Raw genomic sequence first — 20261 nt, forward strand, 5'->3', positions numbered from 1 at the left:
TCTGTCTACCTTCCCAACACTGATTAACAAGAAAGCATAGAGCTGAAGTAGAGACTGAGTATAAAGTGAAGTGTATAAAGTGAGAAACTCTCAAAACAACAGAGCGTGGTGGCATTTTCTCTCATTAATACGTTTTTTTTTTTGAAACAAGGTCTTGCTCGTTGCCCAAGCTGTAGTGTAGTGGCGTAAACACAGCTCACTGCAGCCTCAACCTCCTGGGCTCAGGCTCCTGCCTCAGTCTCCTGAGTAGCTGGGACCACAGGCATATACCACTGGTATGCACCACCATGCCTGGCTAATTTTTTTTTTTTTTTTGTAGAGACAAGGTCCTGCCATGTTGCCCGGGCTGATCTCAAACTCCTGGGCTCAAGGGATACTCTTGCCTTTGGCCTCCCAAAATGCTAGGATTACAGGCATGAGCCACTATACCCAGCCTCTTATCAATCCTAATGATACTTCTTAAAGTTAAGTAAGGTCTGTAATCCCAGCTACTCGGGAGACTGAGGTGGTAGCATCACTTGAGGCTAGGAGTTTCAGACCAGCCTGGGCAACAACGTGAGACCCTGTGTCTTAAAAAATAAAACAAAATTTGTATAATAAAAAAATAAATAATCCCAGCACTTTGGGAGGCCAAGGTGGGCAGATCACAAGATCAGGAGTTTGAGACCAGCCTGACCAATATGGTGAAACCCCATCTCTACTAAAAATACAAAAATCAGCTGGGTGTGGTGGCAGGCGCCTGTAGTCCCAGCTACTCGGGAGGCTGAGGAAGGAGAATCACTTGAACCTGGGAGGCGGAGGTTGCAGTGAGCCAAGATCACGCCACTGCACTCCAGCCTTGACAGAATGAGACTCCGTCTCAAAAAACAAACAAATAAATAAATAAACAAAATAAAACAAAATCTAAAAATAAAGAATCTTAATCTCAAAATAGATTTTGAGGATTAAGGTCAAAATCCATTATTCCATTCTTATCACTAAGGATTAGAGAAGTTTGCTAGGTTTTTCTGGGGGGGGGGGGTGTGTGTGTGTGTGTACATGATTTAAGAAATCAAGCCTGTCCCTTTTGTGCCATATGCCAAAGAGCAAGTAATGATATTAATAACACACCTAATAAGTTCTACTGTTTTGATGACTGAGTCATCACAAAATTGGATTGGTCAGAAGCTTCTGTCTTTTAGACACTACTGGTTTCTCTGTTTATGCAGAATGGACTTACGGATATTTGTTGAAATGGTTTATAGTTTATAGTTTGTTCATCTAATCAGAGTGCAAGAAGGGAGAAATACTTGGAAAATCACTGAGAGATAGCTATGACTACCTGTTTTAATTTTTATTTATTTATTTATTTATTTGAGACAGGGTCTCACTCTGTCACCCAGGCTGGAGTGCAGTGATGTGATCATAGCTCACTGACGCTTCCAACTCAATCGATCCTCTTGCTGCAGCCTCCCGGGTTGTTAGGACTATAGGTGCACACCACCATGCCTGGCTAAGTATGACTATCTGTTTTAAATCACTTCCTTTTAAACTGGCTCTGATGAGACAATAGTAAAATGGGGATGTTTTGCACCTGTCTCTTAATTTCCACGTCAAAATTCCTGCTCTATTATTATGCATTAATAAATGGTAGTATTGTTAGCAAAGCCGTATCCAGTTATTTTTTTTCTCCCTCCCCCCACGCCCCATATCAGTTTTTAAAAGAAAAAAAGAGAAATAAAGCCTGAAGTTGGTCAGGTGCAGTGACTCATGCCTGTAATCCCAGCACTTTGGGAGGCCAAGGCAGGCAGACTGTTTGAGCCTAGGAGTTCGAGACCAGCCTGGCCAATATGGCAAAACCCCATCTCTATCAAAAATACTAAAAATTAGCCCAGCGTGGTAGCATGTGCCTGCGGTCCCAGCTACTCATGAAGCTGAGGTGGGAGGACTGCTTGAGCCTAGGAGGCAGAGGTTGCAGTGAGCTGAGATCGCACCACTGCACTGCAGCCTGGGCAACAGAGTGAGACTACTGCCTCAAAAAAAAAAAAGAGAGAGTGTGAGCCTGAAGTGTGGCTATAGCATGGGGGCAGTGGAAAGATAATCCTGGACTTAGAATATGATGAGTTCATATTCTGAGGCCAAGACTTCCCACCTTCAGCCAACAGTCTTTGAATTTTGCTCTCATTATTTATAAAATACAGTTAATAATCCCCACTTTCCTACCTCCCAGGTCTGTGCTGAGGATCAAATGAGAATATATTTGTGAGAAAATACCATGGAAATTGTAAAATGGTACTAAACTATAAGGCATCATTACGTCCACGCTACTTTGGTATTGCCGAGGACTCTCTAGAAGTTAAGCCACTTCACAAATTCAAAAACGATCTGGTTGTCGAAACGGGCAGACTCCAAAAATCTAATTTCAAATAGTCTACTATTTGATGAGCAGCTTACCTCGATGGAGGGAAAGATTATCCAATTCTTGGGATGTGAATTCACAAATGCACACAAACAGCCTCTCTCCCTCTTTTAGACTGGGAATGGTCACAATTTCCACAAAACTGCTGGGGAACTGTCCTGAAAATAAAAGCAAACATATTAAATTTTAGTACTGAGATTTCTTTTCCCATCTGTGTACAAGGACAAAAACTTTTCTTCTGAGTCCATGTATAGACCCTAACTTGAAAACTCAGGGAATACTCTTAATTGGATAATCTGTTGGAGAAGAAGTATAGTGCACAAAACTAGATGCGTGCAGAACAGAGGGAATGCAATTCAATTTGGTATGCATTTACTGGGGGCTGCTATATGTAAAGCATGCTGCAGAGGAAAACATAAGTAAGACAGTTTTGGTTTTCAAACATCTAAAAACCTAGTTCAGACAAAAAGTCGAATTCAGACAAATAATAATTCAATCCTGAAATCTGGTATCATAATGTAAGTACACAAATTGTTACGGAAGTTCAGAGAAGGTAGGTAATAGGTCAGGAAGAACACAAAAAACTTCATGAAAACAATAGCATTTGAATCTGAAGGTAGATAAGGTTTTAACAGTTGGTGGGAGAAAGACAGGGCCTGCCAGTTGGAAAGTATCAGAAAGTCTGATTGATTCTACCTTCTATCTCTGGGTATACTTATCTCCAGACCTACCACCTTGGTCCATGCCATCACCATCTCTCACCTGGATTACTGCAGCGACCTTCCAAATGCTTCCCTGCCTTCAGTTTTGTCCCTTTCTATCATTCTTAAGTCTGCAGCAGTGAGTTTTCTAAAATTCAAATCTGATCATGTTCAAAGCACTTTCAGGGTTTCCCATTTCCTTCACTCCTTACCATGGCATACTCTGTCTCCCATGATCCAGCTTTTGCTCATCTCTCCAGCCCACCTTTCTCCCTCAACCACTCACACCTCATGCCCTACTAAACTTCTCTAGGTCCCCTGTGTTCTCACATTCCAGGGACCTTCAACAAGCAATCCTCTCTGCCTACCATCTTTCCTTGCTAACTCCTTCTCATCATTTTTGTCTCAGCTGAGATATCATTTCTACTGGGAAATAATTTATCTCCCAAATGTGGGTTAAGTGTCAACAGAGTGTGCTCGAAGGACTCCAACCCAGACTTACATAAATATGAGTATATGCAAGTTAAGGATTGGATTAACACAGATGCATGTGGTGTGGGAAAAGCTTCCACCCTTCCCTAGGCTAATTAATGAAAGAAATCGATGTGAACACATATCCTACAGAATTGAAGAAAGCTAACCAGGTGTGTGGAATGTGGGAGGTAGGTACCATGTAGGGTAAAGGATAACTTTAATAAATTTGGGCCAGCCATGGATACAAGAAGGAGTGAACAGGATGAATCATGCTCCTTTGAAGAAAATGAAAGAAAGATCACTTCTCAGCCTTTTGCCTAAGATCAAATGAAGAATGAAAGAAAGGGTAGAAAATGTTCAAAGAAGACAGACAGAGGAAACAAGGTGGACAGTACCTTGTGTTCCACAAATCATAAAGCTGGTTATGAAAAGCAGTAGTGCCGGGCGCAGTGGCTCACGCCTGTAATCCCAGCACTTTGGGAGGCCGAGGCAGGCGGATCATGACGTCAGGAGATTGAGACCATCCTGGCTAACACAGTGAAACCCCATCTCTACTAAAAATACAAAAAATTAGCCAGGCGTGGCGGCATGTGCCTGTAGTCCCAGCTACTCGGGAGGCTGAGGCAGGAGAATGGCATGAACCTGGGAGGTAGAGCTTGTAGTCAGCCGATATCATGCTACTGCATTCCAGCCTGGGCAACAGAGCAAGACTCCATCTCAAAAAAAAAAAAAAAAAGAAAGAAAGAAAGAAAAGAAAAGCAGTAGTAAACAACAGGGTTATGAAGAAAGGAATAGCACATTTTGAGAAGAGGAATAATAGCACTGAACACAAAGGATAAAGACCTGGGAAGGGAAAGGGGGTGAAAGGGAAAGACTTGGATAGAAACCTGGGCTGGGGCAGCTGGTGTCTAGTGGTGCAACCTCTTGAAGGAATCAACACAGAGAGATGGAATGGTAACAGAAATCTTCCCCTAACTGGTAGAGACCACAAACGAATACAGAAGGAAAACACAAAAGGATTCTGAAATTTATTGACTTGGGCTTCCCATTTAGCTAGCTTTCTTTTCTTTCCTTCCCTCCTTCCTTTTCTTCCTTTCTTTTTCTTTCTTTTCTTTCTCTTCCTCCCTCCCTACCTCCCTTCCTACCTCCCGTCCTTTTTTATTTATTTATTTATTTATTGAGATGGTGTCTTGCTATGTTGACCAGGCTGGTCATGAACTCTTGGCCTCAAGCAATCCTCCCATCTCAGCCTCCCAAAGTGCTGGGATTATAAGCATGAGCCACCGTGCCCAGCCTTTATTTTTATTTTTATTATTTATTTGTTTATTTAGAGACAGAGTTTCACTCTTGTCGCCCAGGCTGGAATGCAATGGCACAATCTCAACTCACTGCAATCTTCACCTCCTGGGTTCAAGCAATTCTCCAGCCTTGCCTCCTGAGTAGCCGGGATTACAGACACGCACCACCACACCCAGCGAATTTTGTATTTTTAGTAGAGACAGGGTCTCGTCATCTCACCATGTTGGCCAGGCTGGTCTTGAACTCCTGACCCAGGTGATCCACCCACCTCAGCCTCCCAAAGTGCTGGGATTATAGGCATGAGCCACTGTGCCTATAATTTTCTTTCTTTTTTTTTTTTTTGAGGAATAATTTTCTTTTTTTTTTGAGACAGGGCCTCACTCTGTTGCCCAGGCTGGAGTGCAGTGCCAGCCTTTATTTTTAATATGGAAAGAAGTCAGGGCCTGTGGTCCACTATGAGTCTCTTACGTACCTGTAACATCCTCCTTCTTTCCTAGAAGCCAAAATTCATCCACCACTGCCAGCACCTCAATAACATCTCCCACAAAGAGCGGCAGTTCTTCTGATACGCTAGGGCAGAAGTCAAAAATGGCTCGAACCACTGAGCCAGCCTCCATGTTTTATAACCTGGAAAGATAGATCAAGAGAAACAGAAAACATCAATATTTAAGACACTGCAATATAGATCTATTTCTTGGGAATGATAAAGCTTAAGATACAAATATACTTAAAATGAAGCCAAAGCTAAGCAAATAAGTTAGTACTTCCTATTTTATTTTTGAGACAGGGTCTCACTCCCATCGCCCAGGCTGGAGTGCAGTGGAGCAATCACGGCTCACTGTAGCCTCAACTTCCTGGGCTCAGGTGATCCTCCCAGCTCAGTCTCCCAGGAAGCTTGGGCTACAGGCATGTGCCACCGTGTCCAGCTAATTTTTTGTATTTTTACTAGAGGCAGGGTTTCACCATGTTGCCCAGGCTGGTCTCAAACTCCTGGGCTGAAGCAATCTGCCTGCCTTGGCCTCCCAAAGTGCTGGGATTACAGGCATGCTCCACTGTACCTGGACTCATATTTTAAAATATCAAAGTTATTTCTCATTTCTTTTTCCTTTTTGCGGGGGCGGGGAAACAGGTCTCACTTTATCACCCAGGCTGGAGTGCAGTGCTGTGATTATAGCTCACTGCAGCCTCCAGCTCCTGGGCTCAAGTGATCCTCCTACCTCAGCTTTCTGAGCAGCTGGAACTACAGGTGCACAGCACTGTGCCTGGCTTTTTTTTTTTTTTTTTTTTTTTTTGAGATGAAATCTTGCTGTGTGTTCCACACTGGAGTGCAGTGGCACAATCTCGGCTCACTGCCACCTCTGCCTCCTGGCTCAGCCTCCCAAGTGATTCTCAAGGCTCAGCCTCCCAAGTAGGTAGGACTACAGGCATGCGCCACCATGCCCAACTAATTTTTGTATTTTTAGTAGAGACAGGGTTTTGCCACATTGGCCAGGCTCATCTCAAACTCCTGGCCTCAAGTGATCTGCCTACCTCAGCCTCCCAAAGTGCTGGGATTACAGGCGTGAGCCACTGCCTGCGGCCTTTTTTTTTTTTTTTTTTTTTTTTTTTTTTTGTAGAGATGAGATGTCACTTTGTTACCCAGGCTAGTGTTGAACTCCTGGCTTCAGTGATCCTCCTGCTTTGGCCTCCCAAAGTGTTGGGATTCCAGGCATGAGCCACCACACCCGGTCTAATTTAAAAATAATAATTTCCTCATATATTTTTCATTTGGCCCACAAAGGAATTCAGGAACAAAACAAAACAAAAACCCTAGACCTCTCAGTGATAGAAAAGATTCAAGTGTCAGCAAATGTAGGCTTTTCAGAATGCCTGAAGAGGGCAGTAAGGAAATTAACATTTTTAAAGCACCAGACAACATGGTAACTTTAAAATACAATACTTTAAAAAGTAGAGATTTTAAATATGGCATTTTATTCCCCATAGATCTTAAAGATTAGGATACTAAGGCTCAGTATAGTTAGAAAACATTATTTGTCCAAGATCACAGTGCTCACAGCAGCAGGGCCAGGACTCAAACTGAGAGCATTCTGGTTCCTACCTACTGAGACTATCTGCAAACAAATGTACCACAACCTGAAGAACAGCAGCAGAACCATGCCTCAAAGGCCTAGATGGAAAACCTATTGGGGGCTGGCGCGGTGGCTCGTACCTGTAATCCCAGCACTTTGGGAGGCCGAGGTGGGCAGATCACCTGAGGTGAGGAGTTTTGAGGCCAGCCTGGGCAACATGGTGAAACCCCGTCTCTACTAAAAATACAAAAATCAGTCAGGCACGGTGGCGGGTGCCTGTAATCCCAGCTACTTGGGAGGCTGAGGCAGGAGAATCACTTGAACCCGGGAGGCCAAGGTTGCAGTGAGCCGAGATCGCGCCATTGCGTTCCAGCCTGGGTGACGGAGTGAGACTCAGAAAAGGAAAAAGGAAAAGGAAAAGGAAAGGGAAAACCTATTGAATGGCTCATGCCTGTAATCCTAGCACTTCGGGAGACTAAGGCTAGAGGATCAGTTGCAGTCAGGAGTTCAAGACCAACCTAGGCAACACAGCAAGACTTCACCTCTATTTTAGAAAAAAATAGTTAGAAAAGTAAAAATCTGTAAGAAAGGAAGAAAGGACTACGTAGATGGCACTCCAGACAAGATTTAGCATCCTATGCCAGATCAAGTATGTTTTCGGTTCACAGAAGTCAGTGGCCCAACCCCAGAGAGTATCCTTGTACTGTTACGGTGTCTGTGCTATAAGAAGACAGTGTGTCCATTACCTTGATGCATGTGGCTGGGGAACCTACGTATGTATTGAAGCAGCAGAAAGACAGGACATAAGTAGTGGACATCCATCCATCTGTAGACAATCAGCCTTGATGACAGCTACATTTCTCCCTAGGTCTCTTAAAGGAGCAGCTGAAGATCACCAGAGTATCCAGGCCTGAAATCTATTTTCTTTTCTTTTTAGAGATGGGGTCTTGCTCTGTTGCCCAGGCTGGAGTGCAATAATAGCTCACTGCAGCCTTGAACTCCTGGGCTCGAGTGCTCCTCCTGCCTCAGCCTCCCAAGTACAAGTCTATTTTTCTTTAACCATCTCAAGTACTTATTTGGTCTTGGTAGAGATGAATGAGGACTCTACCTTCCATCTCACATACAATCATTATCACATAAAAAAGCATGAAGTGCCTAATTACAAAAAAAGAAAAGGTAGTGGTAGCTCTGTTAATTTTATTTATTTTTAAGACAGGGTCTTATTCTGAGGCCCAGGCTGGAGTGCAGTGGCTCACTGTAGCCTCAATATCCAGGGCTCAAGCAACCTTCCCACCTCAGCCTCCTGGGTACATATGGCTACAGGTATGCATAACCATGCTCAGCTAATTTTTTTTGTACTTTTTTGTAGAGACAGGGTTTTACTATGTTGCCCAGGCTGGTCTCAAACTCCTGGGCCACCCACCTTGGCCTCCCAAAGTGCCAGGGGGTTACAGGCAGAAGCCACCATACCTGACCTCTGTTAATTTATAATCCAGCCAGGCACAGCGGCTCATGCCTGTAATCCCAGCACTTTGGGAGGCCGAGGCAGGTGGATCACCTGAGGTTGGGGAGTTCGAGACCAGCCTGACCAACATGGAGAAACACCGTCTCTACTAAAAATACAAAATTAGCCAGGTGTGGTGGTGCATGCCTGTAATCCCAGCTACTCAGGAGGCTGAGGCAGGAGAATCACTTAAACCCAGGAGGCAGAGTTGTGGTGAGCCAAAATCGCACGATTGCACTCCAGCCTGGGTGACAAGAGCAAAACTATGTCTCAAAAAAAGAAATTATATCCAAGAAAACACTGATGTGGATAAACATATTAGGAATATAATAAATCATTTAGTATATTAATATGGAGTACCTAGAAGATGTTAATAAATCATGCTGCACAAACATTACCTATTTAATTTGTACTGTCAAGCAAAAATAGGTTATCTTTGTGTTACTTATTATAGACTTTTTGTCTATAATAAGATGACTTGAATCCACAGTGGAAAAGAGAAATGGTAAGTGGGTATTTCCCACAGATGCTACTAACACATTTTCTCTAAGTATTACCAAAAAAAACCTAATTATAATTACATGCTGAGGAGGCAGCATATATGAATGTAAAGCACTAGGCTTCTGTAGTCAGAGAGACCCAGGTCCACAGCCCAGCTCCACTATTTATTAGCGATTTCACCTTGGACATCTTAAACTCTCTGGGCTTCAGTTTCCTCATCCAGAAAAATGGAGATAATCATACTTTCATAATAACCATCAAGGCTATTATAGTTATAACAGTGCCTAACATTCATTGAGTACTTCCTAGGTACATGCATTTACCATGTACTTCCCTGAGTCCTCACAAGGACCCTATCATATGTTATTGGTTCCCATCTGGCAGGTGGGGACACGGGATCAGAGAGATGATAGCTGTCCAAGGTCACATAGTAAGTCAGAGGTGTAATGGGAACCCAAATCTGTCTGTCTCCGAAGCCTTAACCAGTATACTAACAGCGTGAAGGCACCTAGGTCAGGGCTGGTGTAGTAGCTGCTCAATAAACATTAGTCATTATTACAAAGCATCATTTCCATAATCAACTGCAAGCTCAAATTTGTGTCACTGATATAGCATCACCAGAGAATGTGCTATTTCAAACATTTAAACACTACAGAGCTTACCATTTCTACATGTCAAAACCTGGTTAACTTTGATTGTTTAAAAACAGACACACTCCAGACTTCCCTGACTTCTTTATTAGAAGACCTTGAACATGAGTTACTCTTTGGCTGATGAGTCCAAGTTCATTATTAAGACTACACATTACTGTATTAAGCTGTGATACACAATACCAGCACTGTCTATCTTTTAGGCTTTTCTCTTTCAATGTCAGCCTACCCTCTGCTCTCCTCCGTCAACTTTTCCACCCCTTTGCTATATTGCTGTTTATGATCTGCTACGGAGGGGAGACCACACGCATACTACCAAAATTATGTAAAAGTTCCCAGATAAATAAAAGTAAACAAGCTCTAAATGCGAGGCTAACAAACTCTACTGTGGTGGGAAAGGACACATGTTCATGGTAGAGTTTTTCAACAGTTATTTTTATGTGCACTGAGGCCCCTTTCTTACTTTCTGGCTGTCTTCCAGAGGACCGAAGTTGCCAGATGTCAGATTTCCACATAAGGGTGGTGTCCTAAGTATTTTCTTAAAAAAAAAAAAAAACACACATAATGTCGTGCAAACTTCTTAGCCATCTAGATGTTTATGTTATTAAAACAATTCCTTAACCTTGGGCCAAAGTAGATACTATTTTTCTTCTTATACTACATTTTCTCAAATTTCATCTCACTATCAGACTAGATATATCTAATTATCTAAAATATCAAGTAAAGAATTAGCATAAACCCCATATGATTACTTAGAGAACTACCCCATTACACAAAGGGAGTAATGCTTGTAATCTGAAAGAGTTAAAGCTTCTCCCAGAGAACCTTTTCACTCTACCAGAAAATGACTCAGAAGCAGAGGAGAATCTGGCTCAATAAATACTTTTACTGACTGACCTCCTACTCCATTGGAATGAGTGCATAATCACTGAGGAGCACACACCCTAGAAGGGTACTGAAGTCAAGGCCTCGCTAAATTACATGATTCATGTGTGAGACCCAAAAGTATGTATAATATGATGAATCTCATCTGTCTTCTCTGCCCTGTATACACTATGAAAAGCAGCTACTCTTATTCATGCCAGGGCCATTTTAGAAGCCTAAGCATATATTTTGAAACAATCATAAATGGCTTCTATAAGCTGTTCCACGAACTCCAGATAGAAGTAAAAAGAACTGCAGAGGAAATCAGAACACAGATGGGCTTGAGAGAACGCTGAGGAAATTACTGCTTATATGGCATGATTTCAGGGACAGCAGAAAAATTTGCTATGAAAACACCATCTTCTTCCCTTGCTGGTGAATGCCTGTCTTTCCACCTTTAGAGAGTTATTTTGCATTTGAAATACAGATATTGGAAAGAAAATTCTTCAAACCCTTTTAGAATATAAACTCTGTGAAGGAAGAGGTTTATTGTGTTCACTGGTCTACAGCAGTGCCTGGCACATAAAATATTTTCAGATTTTTAGTGAACAAATGATTTGTTGAAGTTTGGGAAAATATATGAAACTCTTTTTTTATTCTTATCTTTTAAAAATTTTTTTCCAATAATCCAACCTGTCACAATATATGAAACTACTCATATCAAAATCTCAAGTTCTATCTAAAACTAAATTAACCATCTCTTCCCCAAAAATAGTTTTACTTTCCAGCTTGTCTATCTATGTATGGCACTGGCAACAGTGCCATAGAAATGTCATAGAAATCTTCCAGGTCAAGCATTAATATCTTGGACTTCTTCATCCTCTATGGCAGATGGTACACTAAGAACAACAGCTACTGTATGATTATCTACCAAGTGTCAGACACTGATTTAGGAGCTTAAATCCTCACGACTCCGCAAGGTAGACAGCAAGTCTCCAAAGCCAGGGTGCCTGCATTCCAATCCCAGCTCCACCACTGAGCAATTTACTCAATCTCTTTAGCTGACAAATAGCTAAACAAGAACCCGAATTCAGGCCTGTTTGATTCCCATGCCCACGTTCTTTTTATGGCAAACATCACTTTTCTTAAACTTCATTGGTTCTTCCTTCAACATCCTCTAGACTTCCATTTTTCTGTTTCTCCAACATTTAACTATGAAAATTTTCAAACAGCGAGGTTGAAAGAATTTTACACCCACCACCTAGATTCTAGCATTAACATCTTACTGCAGTTACTTTATCACATATTATCTATCCTTTTATTCGTTTATCAATTTGTGTTATTTTTTGGATGCATTTCAAATATATATATTTTTTATTTTGATGCACTTCAAAATAAACCATAAACATTTCCCACCAAACTTTGACATATATGTCTTAACTAGAGTCCAATATTTGTTTACAGTTTTTGTTGTTGTTTTTTTCTTTTTTGAGACAGGGTCTCTGTCACCTAGGCTACAGTGCAGTGGCATGATCTTGGCTTACTCTAACCTCTGCCTCCCAGGCTCAGGTGATCCTCCCACCTCAGCCTCCTGAATATCTGGGATCACAGGCGTGTACCACCACACCTGGCTAACTTCTTTACAGAGGTTTTGCCATGTTGCCCAGGCTGGTCTTGAACTCCTTGACTCAGGTGCTCTGCCCTCCTTGGCCTCCCAAATTGCTGGGATTACAGGCGTGAGCCACCACGCCTGGCCAGCAGTTTTTTTTTTGTTTTTGTTTTTTTAAAGTACTTTTTCCTCTCTCTACTGGCCAAGGAATTACAAATTCTGAATTTTAACAGAATTGCAGTTCTGTTCTCCCCACTAAAATGGCAGTAAATCTGATTAATCTTTCTAAAATATCAATTTTTATATATAACACAGTTGGATAAGAATTTACAGGTCCTCCTATTTTCTATAATTCATACATTCAACGAATATTTATCAAGCCAAATGGCATCAACCAAAGCCCTATGCAAACTAAAAATATGGCTTGACTGGGTAAACTAATCATTTGATGACCCTTCACCCAACATTCTAAGTATTTATTCTCTAATCCTGTTGGTGGCAGACAGTAGCGTTTAGAGTCTCCTCTATTGTCCTAAGCAATTCAACTCCTATCACCAAGTATCTACCCAAATGGGAAAAAAATAAAGCCTGAGCATTAATCTCAAAAGGAGACACTCACTCAGTCTTACCCATTCAATGTGGGGGTCGGGGAAGGACTCAAATCTGCAGTGATTTTTTTTGTGCCTCAAGGATAGTTTAATACTTTCTATGGACTAAAGCCTTTGGCAGTTATCTATTAATCCAGCTTTGCTCCAATGATGTGTCCAGGAACCTTCCAGGTGTTGTGTGGGAGATAAGTTACAGTCCCTGCACCCAAGAAGCTTAGTTTAGTCCCCACCAATTCCCAAAACATGTTCTGAGGACATTAATCTTTGTGCTCCAAGATACAAGAGCTCCATGATCATGATAAACTCCAGGAAGGCTATAAACCATATTTCCTTCTTAGAGGAGCATAAAAAAAATTAGCATATTAAAGACTGAGAATTTGGCAAGAATCCTTTTCAATCTGGCATTTCTAAACTTGTCTAGCCACAGCACGCCGTTTTCGGCCCCACTTCAGATTTGTGTAACCTTGTCCCACTCCACTTGTCATTCATAAATAATATTCAGGGCAGTCCCATCCAAACGAAATGTCTCAGCTCCCATAAGGCACTTTCCACTCAGAACTTGTTTTCTGGTTTACTGCTGTTTATTTCCTCCATGGTCAGTCCCACATATTTAAACACTTTCCACACCCGGAGTACTTCCCCCAAATGATGCCACTTCTCCTGCTCAGGTCCACTCATTTGCCATGTCTTAAGTCCTGCAGCCCTTGCTCTTATATCATCCATCTTGCAGATTTGTGAGACATTGGACTGGACATGTAAAAGTTAAAAGCCATGAGAGTAAACGTATCAGAGAAAACATATTCAGAAATAAAATAAAATTTACAATGTAGGGCCGGGTGCGGTGGCTCAGGCCTGTAATCTCAGCACTTTGGGAGGCCGAGGCAGGCGGATCATCTGAGGTCAGGAGTTCAAGACAAGCCTGGCCAACGTGGCGAAACCCCATCTCTACTAAATATACAAAAAAATTAGCCAACTGTGGTGATGCATGCCTACAATCCCAGCTACTCAAGAGGCTGAGGCAGGAGAATCATTTGAACCCAGAAGGTAAAGGTTGCAGTGAGCCAAGATTGGGCCACTGCACTCCAGCCTGGGCAACAGAGTAAGACTCCGTCTCAAAAAAAAAAAAAAAAAAAAGTTACAATATGTATCACTGTAAAGTGCTACAACACAGATGAACCTCGAAGACATTAAGCTAAGGCTGTCCTCAGTGGCTAATGCCTGTAATCTCAGCACTCTGGGAGACCGAGAGGAGAGGATCACTTGAGCCCAAAAGGGCAACATAGTGAGACCCCAACTCTACAAAAAATTAGAATTAAAAAAAAAAATTAGCTGGGCACAGTGGCAGGTGCCTATAGTCTCAGCTATTCAGGAAGCTGAGGTGGGAGGGTTGCTTGAGCCCAGGAGACTGAGGCTGCCATGAACAGTGATTGTGCCACTGCATTCCAGCCTGAGCCACAGAGTGAGACCCTGTCTTAAAAAAAAAGATATTAAGCTAAGTGAAATCTGCCTGACACAAAAGGACAAATACTGCATGAATAAGGTATGCAGAGGGGTCAAATTCATAAGAGATTAAAAGCTGAATGGTGGTTGCCAGCGGGTAGGGGCGAGAAGAGGAGATAGGGAGTTAGTATTTAATGGGTACAGCATTTCAGTTTAGGAAGATAAAAAAAGTTCTGGAGATGAATGGTAGTAATGGTTGAAAAGCAATGTGAATTACTTAATGCCACAAAACCGTACACTTAAAAATGGTTAAAATGGTAAATTTTATGTTATGTACACTTACCACAATAAAAAAAAATTTTTAAGGTATGTCATAAAATGTGAATGTGAAATAAAGCCTGGAGGACTCAGTAATGTTTATTTTATTTTTTGAGATGGAGTCTAGCTCTGTTGCCCAGACTGGAGTGCAGTGGCTCGATCTCGGCTCACTGCAACCTCCACCTCCTGGGCTCAAGCAACTCTCGTGCCTCAGCCTCCTGAGTAGCTGGGATTACAGGTATGCACCACCACACCCAGCTAATTTTTGTATTTCTAGTAGAGATGGGGTTTCACCTTGTTGGCCAGGCTTGTCTCGAACTCCTGGCCTCAAGTGATCTGCCCGCCTTGGCCTCTCAAAGAGCTGGGATTACAGGTGTGAGCCTCCGTGCCTAGCCAGTAATTTTTATTAAGCAACATATCTTCAAGTCTGGACATACTTCATTAAAAAATCTCCTGAGATCACAAACTATAAACTTTTACCCTGATAGACACGGATATCAAACAGTTTAATAAGTAATTTCTAATGTGGCCTTTGGAATCAAAGTCTGAACTTGGCACAGATTGAGGATACTGAAAATCTGCCCTTTCAGGTCTGCCCCAGCCTGCCCTGTGTTCCCGGAGGCTGGTCCACCAGAACTGAGCAAGGCCTCCCCCATCTCTGGCTTTCAGTTGGGTTCAGCCAATGGGTGGCACTGGCAGGAGGTCTGAAGGCAGAGGGACGGTGAGATGGTGATATTTACTCCCCTGGCTCTCTCCCTGCTGGGCTGTGAGTTGGCTGCATTGTTCTATTAAACACCACAGCTACCATATGAAGACCTCCTCAAAACAGCTTTCTCTTGCATCAGGTAACCATCCCATCCCCCACCCCTTCAGGAGCAGGGTGGCTCTCCAGCTAGCCTTGACATATGGTACAATCCTTTGTTATTTTCCCTAAACGTCTCCATTCTGCTTTAAGTTGGACCTCTTCCAATTACCCAATTTGAGTGTGCCTTCTGTTTTCTGCTGGGCGCCTGAGTGATACATGCCCAAAAGGATGACTTGGATTTATGATAACAACACATGAAAAGAATGGGGATGGCTAGGCACAGTGGCTCACACCTATAATCCCAGCACTTTGGGAGGCAGAGGAGGGTGGATTGCTTGAGCCCAGGAGCTCGAGACCAGCCTGGGCAACATGGTGAAATCCTGTCTCTATAAAAACACAAAAATTAGCTGAGCGTGGTAGTGCATGCTTGCAGTCCCAGCTACTGGGGAGGCTGAGGTGGGAGGATAACTTGAGCCCAGGAAGTCGAGGCTGCAGTGAGCCTAGATCATGCTACTGCAATCCAGCCTGGGCAACAGAGCGAGACCCTGTCTCAAAAAATAAATAAATAAAAATAAATAAAATAAAATAAAGAATTGAGCAAAGTGTATAGAAAACTATAAAAATAGTTCCCTAAATCCACCATTCTAAATCCAGGTGAGAGATAAGCACTGGAGACATACATTTTGAAGGCTTAAAAAACATTTAGAAAAATATTAATGCCTGGGTTCCCGGTACTCCCCTAAATTAGTCAGTATATTCTTTCAAAAAGCACTGGTGAGGCTGGGCACGGTGGCTCACGCCTGTAATCCCTGCACTTTGGAAGGCCAAGACAGGCAGATCCCTTGGGCCCAGGAGTTCGAGTCCAGACTAGGCAACATGGCAAAACCCTGTCTCTACAAAAATGTAAAAATTAGCTGGACGTAGTGGTGAACACCTGTGGTTCCAGCTACTCAGGGCGGGGGTATGGGGGAGCAGCTCTGAGGTGGCATTGCTTGAACCTGGGAAGTGGAGGTTGCAGCAAGGTGAGATCGCACTACTGCACTACTGCACTCCAGCCTGGGCGACAGAGCGAGACCCTGCCAAAAAAAATAAATAAATAAAATTCAAATTCTGGGGTCCCAGAACAAAACTTCTGAAGGGGTTTCCTTAACTGAAAGATAAAAGACGGCTGTCTCTCCTTTCTTGCTTACTCTACCAGGGGAGACTGCCTACCTGGGAAGAGCTGGGAAAGAGATTCCCTTTCTGTAGGGGCGGTCCAGCGGAGGTTCCTTCAAAAGAATATGCTTCCATGAGTATCCTTATGTTTTGGAACTGCTTTCCCGAAAACATTACCTTTCGGGAACGAGAATCCATTTTAAAAATCTCAGGTCCCAGCAATGAGAAGGAATATCTAACCTTAAAAGCAACTGCACATCTCTTGTCCTTGACAATACAAGAACTCATACAAGACAACATGAAGGCTAAATGAGTAATTTTTTCCCTTCGCATGAAAGGACGAGAGGTGTCAGAAAATGAACTCTAAATCTGCTTCAGGAAGGAAGGAAATGAGAGAAGCTAGGAAAACAGCACTTCCTCCTATGGTTTATGCTGCTGGAGTTCACTCCGGACAGGTCAGCAGTCACAGCCAGGTTCCTCAGAGATTCCTCAGATAACTAGCAACAGATGAGGGAAAAGCAGGACCCCTCTTGGCCGCGGCATCCCCACATGGCTGAGAAGTACGGCCTGGGCCATCTGCTCTTCAACAGCGGCCTCCTACCCTGCATGCTCCCAGGACCGCAGCACTGACTCACCACACGGACTCTGGTTCCACAGGGTACAGAATGTCGAACTGGAAGAACAAATGAAAACCCTGCGCTGGCTCAGGTGGGCTCACCAGAGAAACTAGGGTAGGAAAGTAAAGGAATTTGCTGTCCTATACTGTCTGAAACTATTTATATTGCAAGACTTTGCTGATTTCAAACTTGGCCCAAGTTGGAAGGCAACAACTCCAGATGGAACAGGATACATGTCAGAGCTTCCACCAATCGTGGAAGGCCGCCTTAGTCCTTCTCAGGATTTAAACTGAGCAACCCTTGTCTAAACCACCCAAACACTTCTATAATTTTTTTTTGTTTTACGAAAGAATTTAAAATAAGAAAGCTTCAGGATTGACTCTCACAGTACAGTAGTTTTAACTAATTTACAGCTTCTACACCACCCATATTAAACTGCTGTTTTCCTTCCATTTTTAGCTCTTTTTTTAAAAAATTACTTCTATATCTCCACATCAGTTTTGTCTTTTTAATGAAACTGCACTGGTGGAGGGAGGTCCCAAGATTAATATTTCAGGACCTACAAAGTTTGAGGAAATTTACATTCAAGAAATATTTTCAAATGGGTTAACCTAGGAGTTCCTAAGTATCCTCTCAGATTCACATTTCTTAAATAATGCATGAATCTCAATTATGGGTGGAAATTTAAGAACCACTGACTCATAACTAAATAAACTGGACATGTCAGAGCTAAGTAGCAGAGCAACATATTAAAATTAACAGCTCCACTATGTTGTAGATGTAATACACATGATAGCAGTTGCAGACGTGCAGATTAAGGTGAAACTATAAAGTGAAACTTTAGGGTGTGGCTATAGATAACAAAGAACACAATAAACATGTAAAAACAGGCAGTTTTTAAGACAGTTTCCAGAAGACACTAAGAAAATTTATTAACCCAGTGTTCCAAGTTGTGAGGACAAATGTTAGCGAGATCTGCAGGGCAGGCATCTTGTTTCTTTTTCTTATCTGTTTCAAGCACAAACTTGTGTTTCTGCTACAGAAGATTTAAAAAGACATGAGGAATTTCTCTACCTTTCAACCTATTTTTTTTGACATAGGGTCTCACTCTGTTGCCCAGGCTAGAGTGCAGTGATGATCACAGCTCACTGCAGCCTTGACCTCCCAGACTAAAGTGATCCTCCCACCTTAGCCTCACAAGTAGTTGGAACTATAGGCGTGTGCCCCCACACCCAGATAATTAATTTACAAATTTTTTTCTTTTTTTGTACAGACAGGATTTCGCCATGTTGCCCAGGCTGGTCTTGAACTCGTGAGTTCAAGCAATCCTCCAGCCTCAGCTTCTCAAAGTGCTGGGATTACAAGCATGAGCCACTGCCTGGCCTCAACCTATTTTAAGATATAAAATATTCTTGATATTTTGGAAGAAAAATCAGGAAAGGAATTCAGAAAACAGAAGATTCTGAGGAAGAAAAATTGGGAGGAAACAAACTGTCCAACTGGAGTTAAAAATAGCTAAGATCATTAGCAGGGTAAGTGACTTTAGATCATTTTAAGGAGTACCAACGTTTGAGCACCATGGAAAACCACGGATGAGCAGCTTTACACAAACAACAACAAAAACTGCAGTACTGCTTGCCTTTTATAGAAACTACAGCCACTATACTTGAAAATAAAACGTATACATAATTTCAAGATGAACCAGAGAATATGCCACAACATGGCAAACCCAATGAATGCTGATTCTTTAGATGGTGTCAAAAGAATTCAATGTCCTTCTTTTTTTGAGTCAGGGTCTCTCTCGCTCAGCCACCCAGGGGAGAATGCCTACCTGGGAAGAGCTGGGAAAGGGGTTCCCTTTATGTAGGGGCTGTCAGGCGGAGGTTCCTTCAAAAGAATATGCTTCCACGAGCATCCTTATGTCTTGGAACTGAACTCTCCCGTCAACATTACCTTTTGGGAATGAGAATCCATTTAAAAAATCTCAGGTCCCAGCAATGAGAAGGAATATCTAACCTTAAAAGCAACTGCACATTTCTCTTGTCCTTGACAATACAAGACAATGTGAAGGCTAAATGAATAATTTCTTCTCTTTGCGTGAAAGGATGAGAGGTGTCAGAAAGTGAAGTTTGGAGTGCGGTGATGCAATCTCGGCTCACTGCAACCTCTGCCTCCTGCACTCAAGTGATCCTCCTGCCTCAGCCTCCCACGTAGCTGGGACCACAGGCATGCACCACTATGCCTGGCTAATTTTTTATATTTTTTGTAGAGATGGGTTTCATCATGTTGGCCAGGCTGGTCTCGAACTCCTGAGCTCAAGCAATCCGCCTGCCTCGGCCTCTCGAAGTGCTGGAATTACAGGTGTGAGCCATGGTGCCTGGCCTCTCAATGTCGTAGATGTTCAAGCCTTTTTTCCCTCTCTAAGACACAGAGGATATACATCTTTCTTATCCATTCAAGAAAGCAAATGGGAATGTTCATGAGTAAAGTTAATGCTATTTCGTGGAAAATCTTGACCCACATTAATTTATTAAAGTTCTGATTTAAAATGTTAGTTCTTAGCCAGACGCAGTGGTGTGTGCCTATAATTCCAGTTCTTTGGGAGGCCAAGGTGGGAGGATTGCTTGAGGCCAGGAGTTCACGTCCAGCCTGGGCAACATAGCGAGACCCCATCTCTGAAAAAAAAATTTAGTTCAGAGACTAACAATATTTCCATGATATGTTCTGGTAAAGGACGGCTGCCCTTCACAAAAGCAAGGGAGTATTTATTTGGTGGGAAATGTGCCAAAATGATTCTAATTACTTTAAGCTGAATTTTGAAAAAGAGAAAAGAAAAAGTACAAAGCCCCAGATATAAAACTGCAAGGCGTGAGCCGACATCGTGCCACTGTACTCCAGCCTGGGAGACAGAGGGAGACTCGGTCTCAAAAAGAAAAAAAAAAAAAAACTGCAAGGCAGGATAATATTTAATGAAGAAAACGGAAAACAAATGCAAGTGAGCTTGAAACAATACTCAGAGGTTAGGACATCCATACAGTATATCAAGGCCCAGAGTATGAGCAACAAAGTGAGGCTGAAATTATAATACAACAAAGTAAAAACAGTCTATGACTCTTGAGGTATGTTAGAACTCATCCCAAAATTCAACAGTGGGAAGGTTCACTTCATGTAAAAGAAATCTCTAAGGCCGGGCACGTGGCTCACACCTATAATCTCAGCACTTTGGGAGGCCGAGGTGGGCAGATCACG

The 20261-nt window shown here is 42.5% G+C and overlaps 1 protein-coding gene across 5 annotated transcripts in view; it reads right to left on the minus strand.

Annotated features, from left to right (window-relative positions):
• Nucleotides 1-20261, minus strand: part of DNMBP (dynamin binding protein) — a 134690-nt gene that overhangs the window by 92673 nt on the left and 21756 nt on the right. For all 5 annotated transcript variants that reach the window (XM_063727708.1, XM_063727709.1, XM_009245705.4 and 2 more), the window contains 2 exons: nt 5345-5499; nt 2434-2556 (listed from right to left, as the gene is read on the minus strand). In XM_063727708.1, the coding sequence (XP_063583778.1) occupies nt 2434-2556; nt 5345-5489 (268 nt within the window). In that variant the 5' untranslated portion in view covers nt 5490-5499. The remainder of the gene's footprint in view (nt 1-2433; nt 2557-5344; nt 5500-20261) is intronic.

This window comes from Pongo abelii, chromosome 8 (assembly GCF_028885655.2).
Source record: "Pongo abelii isolate AG06213 chromosome 8, NHGRI_mPonAbe1-v2.0_pri, whole genome shotgun sequence".
Taxonomy (NCBI): Eukaryota; Metazoa; Chordata; class Mammalia; order Primates; family Hominidae; genus Pongo; species Pongo abelii.